This window comes from Rhipicephalus sanguineus, chromosome 11, assembly GCF_013339695.2.
Source record: "Rhipicephalus sanguineus isolate Rsan-2018 chromosome 11, BIME_Rsan_1.4, whole genome shotgun sequence".
Taxonomy (NCBI): Eukaryota; Metazoa; Arthropoda; class Arachnida; order Ixodida; family Ixodidae; genus Rhipicephalus; species Rhipicephalus sanguineus.
Genome location: NC_051186.1, coordinates 124,871,768 through 124,886,513, shown reverse-complemented (window position 1 = coordinate 124,886,513; position 14,746 = coordinate 124,871,768). Strand labels below are relative to the sequence as shown.

Below are 14,746 nucleotides of genomic sequence, written 5' to 3'. Positions count from 1 at the left end.
TTAGGCCTTTGCGCATAAACTTGTATGTATATGTAATAAGCGTTTCTTCTGAATAAACGCTTGTGAATGTAGCGCCTGGCATTCTTCCCTCTCCTTCTGTTTCCTGTAATTTTCGAATTTTGTGCTAATACCTTAACTCGCCCAAGAAGAAGTATTTCGTACATGCGCCACTCACGTGCAGTAGAAACAGTAGCCGTGCGACGGCCGAACTGAGCCGACAGTAAGAATGCACTCAGAGCGCTCCTACACTTGCTGTCGCGATTAACCGTATCAGCCAACAAATAAAAGAAAATATGATATACCTACGCGTATTCTCCAGAAACAGTCTTTATTTTCTCGCTTCTCTGGCTCTGTTTGTGCAGCCGTGCTGCGTCAAAACTGAAATTCGCTTGCCGCGCAGAAGCTGTGTGACAATGTTGTTGAGTGCTACTGAAATTAGTATTTTTCTTGGTTGGATACCTTCAACAGTACTGGGAGGACACAACGCGAAAAGATGTCGTAGAAAAAGCATATTGTCTTGCATTTCTGACACGAAAACATTGTCTCGTTTATGCGGAACTGAAAAAAAAAAAATAAAAGAGTGTAACTTCAAATCGCAGACATAGCTATACAAACACTTTTCTTGGATAGCAAGCACAATGCTCCAAAAGAATGAATAATTGTTATTCGGTTCGACTTACTCGGTAAAAATGTTTGCCAGAAAATACCCGTTAGAAAGCTGGAAAAAAAAGCAATCTCTCCTCACGTGATGAGGCATACAGGCGCCTAACAATGGCCGTACATTGCGTTCTAGAGTCTGGAAGATGATAAAACTAAAAAGCTTGTGCGCTTTCCTGGTGTGCTTGGTATGTGTACAAGGTAAGATTAAAAGCCATATCTCCCATTTTCATGTCTTATCTCATTTTGCATGGTAAATATTTCATTAAAAGGCACAATTAAACCATCGAATCGATCTTCAATCAGTAAAATCTGCTATCTTGGAGTGTTCAATAGCTTGTCTTGCATATTTATTCTCTTCGAGGTCTGCACACGTTTTTATTGCCTCATATCTTTATAATATTAACTATTAGTGACATTTCGGGCAAGCTCAGATCAGGTGTGCTTTCCTTTGCGCGCTGTCTTCTAATCAACTATATAACGTCACGTTAGCATAATATTTCTTTTGGCACTCGCACATTTCACATTTACCAATGTGAATACCAGATCAGATGGCTGAGCGAAACTGCCGCCCCTGCATCAGCAGAACGTCGCAATCATATTCTTTTTTTCTAACGCCGCAGCCGTCTGATGGCGGCGAGAAAAACAGAACTGTACGCTTTACGCTTTCGCTGATCCTTAAAAAATTCTGTGACGTAAACATGTGTTGATAACATAACCCCTAACTATGTCTCACAGCCATATGTTCCTTCGTAGCATTCTACTTCATGAGAAAGCCATGCATCTGTTCTTCTCTCATGTCGTAAAGGGGAGAGTATTTTGATTTTCATGCGTATATATGACCTTCACTTCGCATGCAAACAATACAATGCAGGAACACATGTAGTGCTTGTAACACAAGACTCAGTTGCCATTTCCTTTATATCGATCGCGAAAAACACCTTCCTTCCCGTGAAAGTATATATCGATGTACTCTTAAATTGTCTGCTTCGAAGAATTGTTATGTTTGTTATGTTCTCTTTAATTAAAAAGTCATATATGCACAGCGCCCGCGCCTGTATCGCTATAAGACAGATTCAGTTGCGATTTCATCAAAATAAAATCTCTAGCGCTAGCGATATCATACTTCTCGTTGAAATGCATGTCAGGAAGAAGTATCGCCACCTGGCATCTGCGGAGACACGCGGATGAGTAATATCAATGCGCAAAAGTGAATATGTCAGAAACCAACTGGCTGCGTCACTTCTTGTTCTGTTTGGGTGTTATGGCGACCGTGACTGTTATTGCGCGGGTGTATTTTATTTCAGCTTTCTGGTGGGATGTATGGCCCAAGTGCTGGAAACGGAAAGTTGTCGGTAACTGTTCAAGGAAGATACCATCGTGGTACTACAGTTTTTGGAGCGGGAGATGCAAAGGCTTCCTGTACAGTGGCTGCGGCGGAAACTCGAATCGATTCAATTCAGAAGGCGAATGCCAAAAAGTGTGCACACGTGAGTACCATCTCGTTGTTTCACGTACGCAGTGCTGTAAATTGATGTGACGATACCGTTTTTATGTTATAAGAAACGTATGACTGAGCAAAATGAAAATGTACGTTATTATTTTTTTTGGTCGAATGATGAGGCAGTCACCGTGGAAAAAATGGAAGAACTTGATGTTTATTTGCTTGTGAGTAGGACGGCTGTGGTGCTGTCGGCCCCCTTCGCGACGTATCATACTGTTCCCGTATGATACGTCGCCACGTGCGCTCTGAGCCGGCCGAGCGACCACGGAAGAGAGCGGCCATGTTGACTTTTCACGCAGCTTGATCTGGCTTGACTGCAAGATTCGCGGCATGAGTGTCGCAAGTGACGCGCCTAACGTAATTTCGGTTGCCGCAAACGAAAGCATAGGCTTCGAGATTCGTATTATAAAGATGGCGCCTATGATGTAATGAATTTTAAACTTGTGTTGAGCGCTTGCGAAAGTGAAACCTTCGAGAATGGTGTTTGTTTCCGGCGACTGATGATTGGCGTGATTTCATCATTCGTGACCCGTCGGCAGTGATGTTCCATGCAGGAAATTTTCTCTTTTTTGGGAAATTTCGAGCCGTCATTTCGATCTAAACGAAAAAAAAAGAATCTGTACGATATTGCAGGGAATGTCAGCAATGACGATTTAACCTAAGCCAAAAACACAGCAGCCAGAGGGCGCTTTCGTCTTTTGGAATTGCTTAATACGTAATAATGGGTTCGTTTGTGAGCCACGATATTGATGAAGCAGCGCAAAGAAGACATGGTCACGCACATACAAAAATGAGGCAAACACAAGCGCTGGGTGTGTACGCGTCTTTTTATGTGTGCGAGCTTGTGTCTTTTCTGCGCGACTTCATCACTTTCTGCGATAGGTTCGGACGCGTGCAGCACGCAAAGGCAGATCCCTTAAAGTTTGTTTCCGATATTTATATGGAGCAATTTCTTCTTCACTCCGGGTGTTCGACTCAAATACCACGTGTATTCAGGACATGAGGTCACGAATGCTATGCTTTTGTGCGGTGCAGCAACGCAGGCACTAGTCATCATTTGAATAGTCGTAAACATGTGACACATCCATTACATGTGTGTGTGTGTTCGCAATACACGCGCATTCGTACCATAATGCATGGAAATATGCTGGGATTTTTTTTTTCAAAGTATGCAGGGAGAAATGACCGAAATAGGGAATTTTCATGTCTCGAAACAAGACTTCTGTGGCATATTACGGAATATCACTGCTCGTCGGAGGAGTTCGCGCGGTTTTGGTACGGACAGGTCACGCTGGTCGGGCTACGTGTGCTTAGTTCCTTCGCGCCTACAGCTGTTAATAGGGCATTTTAGTTTGACGTTTTTACGCTCCGCTCAGCAGCTAAGCGGAGCGGGGGCGCGAGTGCGCATGCGTCCTCCGCTTAGCCGTAAGCGGGCTAGCGGAGCGAGGCCCACGCTCGGCTTATAGGAAGCCTAAGCGGAGCGCGGACCGTCGCTGCCGTTCCCGCTAGCGAGGGGCGTCGATGTGCGCGCCCTCCCTGACGCGTGCGTCGACTTCCCGCATATTCTATAATGGCTGCCTCCAGTGCTTAACATGCTTCCCACGTGCACGGCCGCTTCGCGTTCGTCTGCGCAGCGGAAGCCGCGAAAGCGCTTGAGATCAGACGAACATTTGTGCTTACTTCGAGTCGCCGAATTAAGGAAAGTGACGCGAACTAGACAAGACGGCACAGATGACGAAAACATCGCTGCCGTGTTGGCGTCCAAAGGATTGCAGTGGATCTGGAATGCTACAGGGCTGACTGCACGTGACTATCTTGAAGCCGATGCTTAATTTTTTTCCCTGAAATGGGCTGGTAACGCATGCGCATGTGTAAATACTGCTTGAACAAGTGAGTAATACATACTTGTGTTACTTTGTAAAAGGGACAAAACTGTTTTTCATTTTTAACGAGGCTGAATTTGGCCAGAGGGCGTTGCAACTGCGAAAGATCCGCTCGGCAGCGGAGAATGGATAACTAAGACCAAAAAGTCGACCGCCGCTCCGCTACAGCTAAGCGGGCCAACTCGGAGCGGAGCGGACCGTAAAAACGTCAAACTTAAATGCTCTATTGACAAAAGAATCGTATGCGCTGATTAAACTTCTGTGGATGACACTGCTCCCAGCTCTGCGGTTCTATCCGTCGGTTAGATCGTGGATGAGTGCGCCACTGCGTGCACCAGTGATGAAGTTTACAAGTTGGTGGAGCAGGGAACATTTTCTTCGACGATCGCTTTCGGGGGTACTATCACTTTCGCGAGACGTTCGACCGTCTGCGACGAGCCACACTGGTCTGACACTATGCTAAAAGTGCTACGTTATCGCTCTAACTCGCCGACGCATACGGTGACAATCTCGCGAAGGTATCGCCAGAAGTGATCGCTTGCCAGGTGTCGGCCACGCTGGCACTAGATTTATTGAAAGGATACGACACTGTAGGTGCTCGAAAACATTTCGTCCTGCTCGGGCAGGACGCACAAGGCAACGTTACACGGTTTTTTCAAGCGTAAGCATTGAAGTAAAATCCTGTACGACTAAATTATTTTTTTTTCGTTTTTTCCTTTATCTCGGCTCTTTTGTTTCCCAGCTCTCACGTTTATTTCTAACGGTCCCTTCAAAAACGCCTCACCGAGGTTCTACTGCATATTCGTGCTATGCATGATAACAGGTGACACTTTCAACACTATTAGAAAATGTTTTTAAGAAAACGGTTTAAAATGCCCCCGAAATGCCAGAAGTCAACCCGGGGTAACGTAAACCAGTACTTAGGGTAAACCAGAATATTTATAATTAAAGGGGTCATGAAGCACCCCTTGGGCTGATTGAAAAAACACATCCTGCGGAAAGCTGACACGGCTATGAACTGCTCTGCCAAATATTACAGTCTTGCGCGCCGCGTAATGGCCACAAGCGGAGCGCGAAGTTGCCGTTTCCCCAGGCACCCTCTTTTCAAACAGAGGCCGGTTCTCACTCTCGTCGGTGGGCGGGGCGTCGGTCCGCTGTACGTCGCAAGACCCATAGCATGCTTATTGGCCGATAGCCGACGTAAATCGAGAGCGGCGTTCGGATCAGATGCGCTTCTTGCCGCGGGGTGCCGCCCCTTGCCGGCGCCGCACTCCTCAGTAACGGTAGCCGCACTCGCGCAAGCGAATCACAGCGGGAGAGCGATCGCGTTTCATGACGCGCGCTGGCGTAACTTCTTTGCCCCATGCCATCCCTCCCTGTCTAGCTTCCAGTGCGCTCGCCGGCACGAGAAAAGAGAGAAAGCGCTGGGAGCGTGCGCCAAACCCCTGTAACTCCGCTGATTCTTGACGGATTCGAGAAATTTTTGCGGCAATCGATTCGGGAGGCAGTACACTCCGATACTGAGGCCATTAGATCATTACTTGGAAAAGTGGTTCATGACCCCTTTAACAACAAAATGGAAATGTGCTTCAGTTCCTTTGCCTTTACCTTATTGTCGAAGTGCCTTTGGAAAAGCAAAACCGTTTAGAAATTGTGTTTCGTAAGTCGGACTCTCCCGTGTGCAGCAAAAGCATTTTGGGCAAATGCAAATAAAAGTAGAGGTGTTGTTACATTTTAGAAAAAAACTTGGTATTAAAATGCCGCGAACGTTTAATAAGCGGGTAATGTTTCAACTGTGTCCTACCAATTAGCCTATGAGTAATCTGTTTTGCGGGACGGACTCTACAGGCTTGTACAAGTCAGCGGAGTAATTCTTGACCCCACAGATTATGAGTCATGCACATAGGAAGCCTATATATTCGCTACCACTGCATGATAGTCATACTTCAATGTCAAAATGACGTGCCTAATTTCAGCTTAACATTCTAATCTTCAGTGAGTGAGATGAAATGTTGTTTTCAATGGTCAAAGTATCAAAGTCATTGATCGCTTCTAAACATGCCTTTAAATTGTTTATTGAAGTTACAAGTATCAGTTTAAATCACAGGAATAGCAACAGATTGTATTCATTCACTGTTGCGAAGGCCTGCCCTCATAACTTAGCGGCCAGAATGCTAGGATCTGGCTATATCGCCGTAGACTAGCGAAAAGCTTTGCTTGTACCAGTCTAGCAATGACGCCGCATGTCAACAGGGATGGAATACCTCATTGTAAAGACAATATTGTCACGTCGTCGGGACGTCGATGAAGACAGCAGCCGGCGTGTTCAAGATGGAACTGCATATTTGGCCGAACTTGTGGCCGGGAAATGAAAGAGAAAACTACAACAATACACGCTGTACACTGCTAGCGCCGAACAGGGCGTCGGCCGTCGAAAAAAACTGCTCATGAGTGGGATGCGCCGTCTTTTATACATCATGCATCGCACTTTCCAGTCTTATCACTGGTTGTCGCGCAAGCACTGGAATAATCTAGACTATTCGCGTCCTGCGCGTAATCTTAACAAAACGATCTACTACAATCGCGAAGCTTCTCGAACACTGCGGCGCGGTCAGCTTTGCGCGTTGATAACCGTCCTTGCTGGTCAAACCCGAATACATCGAAATAAAAGAAGAAGCGGGCTTCGCAATATTCACGCCTTCATTGGCCATTATAGCAATTGATCTAGATCTATCCCATCTAAAAAGTAAAGCTTGCATGCCAAGCATTCTGCTATACTATTTCAGTTAACCTTTGGTTAAATTAGAAGATCTTTACAGAAGCGACGTAATCATGCATCATATTAAATGCTGTAGCTCAAATGTAGACAGTCACTCGAAAAATTAGGCTCATATATTTTTAGCTAATTGGCATTTTTTCAGCGCACATGAAATTGACAAGGCTGCAGAGTGTCCTTCCACACTGTCTTCCTAAAACTTCTGAAAAAAAAAGTGAGTGAGTCACTTCAATTATGCACTCGTACATATCAATTCAGCCGCATTCTATCATCTGACCTCTTCATTGTGAAGAGTGGAGATAATAGAATATTCGTCATATCATTTCTCTAGTTTTCCTTAATATAGTTGTATACCAATATATCTTGTTATCCGTTAGGGTAGCTTATCATTTACTAAGGCGTACAAAGGATACTGCAAAGCAGATCCACATTAACAGCGAAGTGTCTTAGGAGCATTTGGTTAGCTATGCTTTATCTGTTACAGGTCGTCGCAAAAGCCGTGAAGTCTGCAGCTTGAAGCCTAAGGCCGGAGTCTGCGAAGGTTTCCGTCCGTCATGGTATTACGATGCTGAGCGCGATCGTTGCCGCGGGTTCATTTACAGTGGATGTAATGGGAATGCTAACAGATTTCCAAGCTGTGAGAAGTGCATGAAAATGTGCAGTGGTAAGTTATTGAGGTCGTAAATAATATTGGCACTTAGTAATCCTAATTTGTACGTGCGTCCACGCACATCCTCTCTCTATCTCTCTCTCTCAGACAAACACACACAGTCGCGCGCACACACGCACGCGTCCATGTAGTGCATCCAGTGCTACGGAAATTCTTGCTTATTGCACATACTTCTCAGAAGAGCTGAATATTCTAAAAGATTAGTCAGGCCAATTGGCGGCTTTCAGAAAGACAACACACAGCCTAGAGCAGTACAGCAGTTGCATAACAACACGTAACTTTGTGCTCTTAAAAAAAGAAAAATCACAGTTTCGCCGCAAGGGCGAGCAATGAATGCGATAGCAAGAAACTAATGCTATACGAAGTGAGGCTCGCCAATGGATACTCTCAGTTTGAACAGTGCTCCTGTTACAAAGGCGGCCGAAGCAGCGAAGGAAACTAGGGTGCTTCAAGCGTCGAGCTGTGACACTTGATAGTTCGCGCTCATCTTCTGTTTGTTCGTTTAGCGGCGTCGTTTAGCGGCGCTCCGTAACATGAGCGCGGACATCACGGTTAAAGTTTGAAACATCCCTCTTGCCCTCACCACGAGAAAACCGCGCGAGCAGACAGCGTAAGGCCAAGGTTCTCCTTGCGCAAATATAAGAAGAAGCGAGCAAGCTCGCCGACGACTTTTAAATGCGCTCGTCGCGCTCCTAGCGCCATCTCGCTGGTAATGAAGAAACGCTTATGAGCGCCGGCCATCTCTGAGTCCGTCCAGCGGCAAAGGGTGTGTATATAACGCTCGCCGTTAGCTATGCGGAGGACCGTGGCGTAGTGGCTAGCGCCACTCGCTGCGGAGCAAGAGGTCCCTGGTTCGATTCCGCGCTTCGGAAGCATTTTTCTGAATTATTTTTCTTTAATGCTTTTATATATATATATATATATATATATATATATATATATATATATATATATATATATACATACATATACGGTGCATGACGGCGACGGGGACGGACATTTTCCAACCGAGACTGTCCATATAATTGCTATCGCAATAAAAGAAACGCACGGATGGTCTGGTGACACTGTCTTAATTGCCGTACCGTTTCCCTCCAGAACTCCTCATCACCCGCTCATCTGCGGCTTGCAGTGGCCCTCACACCATAATTAGGCCGATAAGCGGTTCGCTGCGTAGGAGGCAACAATGATGAAGAAATTACGAGCCACAATTAAAACTAATCGACATGGTATTGTCACTTTAACGTAGATTAGCGGCAAAAATCGACACAGTGAACCCGCAGGACACAGCGCTGGCGATTCGCAAATAGAACATACTCGCTACCAATGCACATCATACATTGAGAAAAAACAAAAGACGTGTGATAGCGTAGCTTTGTGTGGAAGTGCGACGATTACCGGCTGCACTGAGCGCCCCATCGAGCTGGGATCACCGCCGAGCGTTGATATAGGTGAGGACATGTCCGCTCACACAAACGATATGAGCGTTGCACAAATAGTTATAGCGGAGTCCACGGCGCGCCTGCCCCTCCACGCACTTGCCCCAGTGCCACAGGAGAAGCAAGCTTAGCAATTCGGCATCGTGACTGAAGCTTCTCCCAGTAATTGTTACCAAAATTTTGACATCTGGCGACTATTTGCTCCGAAAATAATTGCAGCAAAATGAACTGAGTGGACAACCAGTGAGAGTATTTTTCGTTTGGCGTTCTAAAAATATGCTACACGGCTAAAGAAGACTCGCTCGCTGTTTTGGAGTGTATTCTAGACCGACGGAATATTTCGCCTTACAAATAAGCCATCCGGCACATTCAGTTTTCGGTATATATCGACGACAAAAACAATGTAATTGTCCCAGAGGGGCAGTTCAAAAAAATAGATTTTGGTAATCTGTAACATCATTACGACGTCATTTGGGTCGTCATCACACGAGGATCACATTTCACACGGCCAATTTTTGCTTTGGATAAGGCATATCGGGGCTTCCGCTTTTAAAAATGCACGTTACAGAATAAAAACATAACTGATATTTAGCTCACTAGAGCGTGTGAACAACTCAGTCAGTAACATTAGTGTGCTTGAATGTCGCAGACCTCAAAGTACTGTAGATTTCTCATTTATATGATGGCTTATAATGAAAGATCATTAGAGAAAATATTTGTAACAAACTTGTTTACGCAAAACAAGACGTGGATCTGCCAACTATCTTGCACGTTCATTCATTTGTGCATCGCATCAAGTGTACTGAATTCTCGTCGCGCAGCGGCACCTTTCATAATAAATGCAGACGATACTATGCCACTCAAAGTAGCAAAAGCTAGTCAGCCACGTACCCCTGGAAAATACTACCAAGTAAAACCGACGCTGACCAATCGGCGTGCTGCTCAGCCATGTTAGTACATAATCATTAAGCTCAATTTACGCATTACCTTACAGCACAAGGGTTTCCTTCGAAGATCTCCCGATAATTGAGTGCCTTCATTGTCATTTTCTTCCTGTAAATATACAACAATCTCCAGCTAACTGGACGCTAATGCAACCTGTGTGCGATAATCGTGAAGTTGGCGTGTGCGTAATTACTGTGCCTGACACCCATTTTCCGATTTTGGCGAATGTTTTCGCACATCTCGCAAAAGAGCTCTACAACAGGACTCCATGCGCGAAGCGATGCCTCAGGATGGCGGCCTTGCCGCAAATAGATTTAGTTTTACGGCAGCGGACTGTGAGATTTCGAAGCGATATGCTAACAACCTCCTGGCCGTGAGTTGCGAACAACCCCTTGGATGCGACTTCTACAGCTTGCTAACCTTGTTGCACCGACCATGCGCTGTGTGAAGCTTTTATCTCAGCTTATCTATTACCCGGGGTTTGTGATTGGCTTTAACGTTATTCGTTGGAATATGATAGTTCTGGCAGTAGGCTTGAAAATAGTTGGAACGACGTGAAATAGTACGACGTCGGCTATATAGCAATAATCAATTCGAAAATTTTATTTCTAAACTTCCAATGATACTGCAAGAACATCGACGAACACACGGTCCACTATCGTGCTACGTCCAATTCCTACTCAATAAGTATAAACCATAATTCTTTTTATTCTTTGAGCTCTAGCAACGCTGATGGTTTTCTGTCAGCATCCACCTCGGTAGCGTTGACGTATACGACTCTTGCAACGTTGCTAATAGCTCCCGTATACCGAGGCAGCATCAGCGGAACACCATATTTCATTGTCCGCATTAATTATTAAGGCGAAAGCCTCAGATGCCTCATCAAACTCTAAAGTGGCCGCCGTGCGCGTACCATGGCGCCGGGGCGAACACGAGTGATGCCAAAAAAACAAAAAAACATAGTTGATGCCTCCATCAGAGGAATGAATGATACACGAAAGTAAAACGTATCCTTACAGAAATAGTTGAATGTTTACTGTAGATTGATATAAGAGAGCTTGCAAAATGTCTATTAGTGTTCGACAGATATAGCACCGTTTAATGTGGATGCACTCACGTTGACGCGTAGTGGTGCATTTCCATCCCGGCAATTAATGTTCATGATCAATTATTAAAAGAAACCCAGGCCCATAGCCAGGAATGTCTTACGGGGGGGGGGGTGGGGCACTTTCTGAAAACCTTGACTATTTCAGGAAAACACCCATTTTTATAATTTATTTTTGGTAAAACACCCCTGTTCATAGAAATTTCGAGGAGGGCCCGGGCCCCCAGCCCCCCCCCCCCCCCCCCTGGCTACGAGCCTGAAAGAACCATTATGGTAGCTGTAGTTGTTGTGTGACAGCCAGAAAAGCGTGGTTAATTGGACGCATAACCTGTGCTGAGGTCGCCCTCCCGTGGCATCTTTAAGAGCTATTCAAAACCACGCCCAGAATCGAGGGACACGTAGCACGCATCGCGTCTCCTCTATAGCCCGCTCGCGATTTTTCTCGGGGTGTGCGCAAGCGGCGAACGCGGTGTTAAAGCCAGGCGAGGCAGGCACATGTTACAGAGGTATTTTTAATGCGGATGAATACTGTGGGCGAGACCAAGGCTTGGGCTAAGGTCGCTACCTCGCGTTCACAAAATTGCGCTTCTATTGGAAACGTGTCGAATGGCACGAACGCTTAGCAACGACGCGTTGCAGGAGCTAATCGCGGAGGCCGCGTTCATGATGCATTACTTCACTTTACCGCTCCCGGACGCCGACACCACCCCGCCGACCAAGAGCTCTGCGAGAGGAAAGTGTGAGATACAAAATGCGCGTTTTTAAAGCCTCCAGCGTGTGTGGACGTGGCGCAGTGGGTAGCGTTCCCGGCATCTGCTGTCGTGGCGCAAGAGGTCAAGGGTTCGACTCCCGCTGGCAACTGTTTGTTCAGGTTTTTTTTTTTGCCATCTGATCGTGTGCATTTTTTCTACGTCATTTCCGTGACTGGAATACGTCAGTTAAGCCTCGGTTAACCCCGGTATCAAACGCTTTCGTATTAAAAACACCATCACGTGATGACGTCACACATGATGCCATCATGACGTCACATATGTCAGAATTTATGGCGTCATCACACGACATCGTCGCTTGGTTGCTTTGTCAAAGTTTTGCCGATCACGTAGGCAGTGCAAAACCAGGTGACGTGCAGAAAGCTTGCAACGCCTCGGAACCTGAAAGCCGTGCAAAACCACGTCAGGTATGCAAAGATATCGCAGCGTGGCGGGGCAGTGTCAACACATCAAGTGAGAAGCAAAATTGCACGCTTGAGCGCATTGGAATGAACATAGGAGCGCTCTCATATCAAGAGCTTCTAAAATGCCGCAGTTAATTTGAATGCATTTGAAGAAGCAAACAGGGAAATTATCAATGCAACATATGCTTCTTATGTGTCCGTGCGCTATTTTTATGATTGCACAGTATCGGACCCATGCTGAGATTAGGTATCTCATTACCAGTAATAAAAATGCAAATCAAGCCGTAATGTACTCGCGAAATAATTACAGCCCGCTGACGCCATGTGTTACGCCCTTTGTGAATAAACACAAAATAGCAATAAGCTAACATTGGACGCATAATACTCATAGAGTAATAACTCCCTACGCTTATGTTCGAATCCACAATCACCTCGGCACCCACTGTGATATTGATAATAGCAATATCGGGCATGTGACTGCAAAAACAATTTTTTTTTTTGGGGGGGGGGAGTTCCAAGGACTCGCCGAATGTACCTAACAACAACTTTCAATTTCTGCATGTGGCCACCGCAGTTGTGGCCACATGTTTAAGCGTCCGTTTTCAATGCGGCCGGGACCGGGTTCGATTCCGAGTGCCGACCGGAAACCCACCGGTATTTTGTGAGCGGTGGAGGAGCGCTCATTCGCTGCTCGGTTGTTCATGAGTACTCATCTCGAAAGATGGCCCCATAAGGTTCTGCAGAGGTTTCTGGGCGCGCCTTAGCGCACCACAGCCTTGGTGAAATAGTCCAGTATCCACCGCTGCTGTGGTTGGCAGACAATTGCTGCCGCCGGTACCTACCGGCGAAATAGGTACAAGCGCGCTTCCGGCCTGGTGCTCGGCAGCACGAAGGACATAGTCACTTGGGAGGGCACCCTCCCTGTGGGAAATTGACGGTGTGGGACCGACAGGCCATAAAGTGTGGTCATCTTCTCTTCGTTCTTTTTTTTGATAATGCTCGCAAATAGCAACTGTATATTATTCGATTATGAGCTCTTTGTTTACCTAATCCGCATGTATTCCCGTGATAACATTGGAGGGCCCACTGGTTTTTGTAAAATACATATTTGTTTCTACTGGTTGCTTACTCCGCACGTATTGTGTCGATGGTAGTGTTGTAATGCATATAATAATGGTCGAGGTACATAAACATATCGTTTTTCGTAAAGTATTTATTAACATGCTTCTCTCTGCGATAACAGAACGCTAGAATCAAAGCGACTAATTTAGTCACAGCTGTATGGGTTCCCGTATGGGTAATTGTAGCCTGTGTTTCATACCCTGTAAAAACATTTTTCATTTGTTTCATTGGCTGCTTGGTTTTCAGAACAATAAACCAGCAGACAGTGCACACCATAACCAAGGCCGCAAGAGACAAGTCAAGACACTACAAACGTCGGAGTTTGTGGTATCTTGACTTCTCTCTTGTGTCCGTATTTGCACGCCCTGTCGCTTTAACATCAATACTTACAACTATCTCAGCTCTCTGTTATTCTAAACAGCGCGTTGGTATTGTTAAAGTATTCTACCTTAGAGTTATATCTTTATTTTTATTTTGTCTAAGAATGCCTATTTTCTTTCTTATTGTATCTTATAATTCTCATTTTATTTCCAGGCAACAATGACGCGAGGAAGATATGTGAGAAGCGTGCAGCAGCTTTTAGGAGGAACTACAACTTAGGGCTTCAACCGAATCGCAATGCCTCTTCAAACACTTTGGCAAATGCATTTCGTTGGTAACACTGTAAGTAAAACACGGAATAAACGTAAAATAAAACAGATGCCGAAATTCGGGAGAGATAAGAAGGTACTATGTTGAGCACTGACGGATGCGGACTGTAGCTGGGATCGTATTTCGTTGTGGTTTCTCACTTTTCTCGGTGCATGGAAAGCAGTGTGCTGTGACTGATGTGGTGTCGCTTAAATAGTACTTGCGTACTTGCGTGAGGACGTGCACCTTGCGATATGGGCCACGGCCATTTAGGTACCGTTACTGTGGGACGCTTGCGGTAGTGACCACGCTGCAGTGGCACGTGCGGTGACTGAGTTGGAGCCCACTGTGCCGAGCAGCGGTGTCGCTGTGACCAGCAGGCCTATATTTTGCAACCTTTCGTGGTGTTTTGAATCGTTCACTGAGAGCTCATGGCGATGCATGGAGGAAGACAGAGTGATTTATTCTAGGCGAAGAGCTTACCTTACGCGTAATGTCGTACAGCCGCTGTCAGCGAAGAGTGTCGCAAAATGCCTGCAAGTAAAGTAAACTTCGAAAGTAGAGGTCGAAAATGCACAATGGTGCTCGTGCCTTCAGATGAGCGTTTTGTCACAAACTCAGGTACACAATTGGGGAGGTTCATGCTAGTATACACAGAGTGTACAACGGATACTAGGGATACCTGGGTGTGGTCACAAACGAAGTCTGTAAGTAACTACGGTTTTATGGCGTGTAGCGAGGCGTTCCGAGAATGCATTGCAAGTTGTAGGGAAACTAACGGGAGCTGGAGAGGCGAGATTCAAAGGCGGGTGCAGTGATTGAGTATCGCGGAATATGGTGA

General features: G+C 45.8%; 1 protein-coding gene across 4 annotated transcripts in view; it reads left to right on the top strand.

Moving 5' to 3' along the window:
• Window positions 1–714: 714 nt before the first annotated feature.
• LOC119373964 (actinia tenebrosa protease inhibitors) overlaps window positions 715–14,746 on the top strand; it is a 90,517-nt gene continuing 76,485 nt past the window's right edge. For 3 of the 4 annotated variants that reach the window (XR_005180035.2, XR_005180037.2, XR_005180036.2), the window contains exons 1-4: window positions 715–858; window positions 1,965–2,147; window positions 7,305–7,484; window positions 13,810–13,938. Coding sequence is in view for 1 of the 4 variants with exons in the window: in XM_037644024.2 (XP_037499952.1) it covers window positions 804–858; window positions 1,965–2,147; window positions 7,305–7,484; window positions 13,810–13,934 (543 nt within the window). In the remaining 3 variants the exon portion in view is untranslated. Of the gene's footprint in view, window positions 859–1,964; window positions 2,148–7,304; window positions 7,485–13,809; window positions 14,005–14,746 lie in introns of those variants that run through there. The other variant, XM_037644024.2, reaches the window with a different exon arrangement.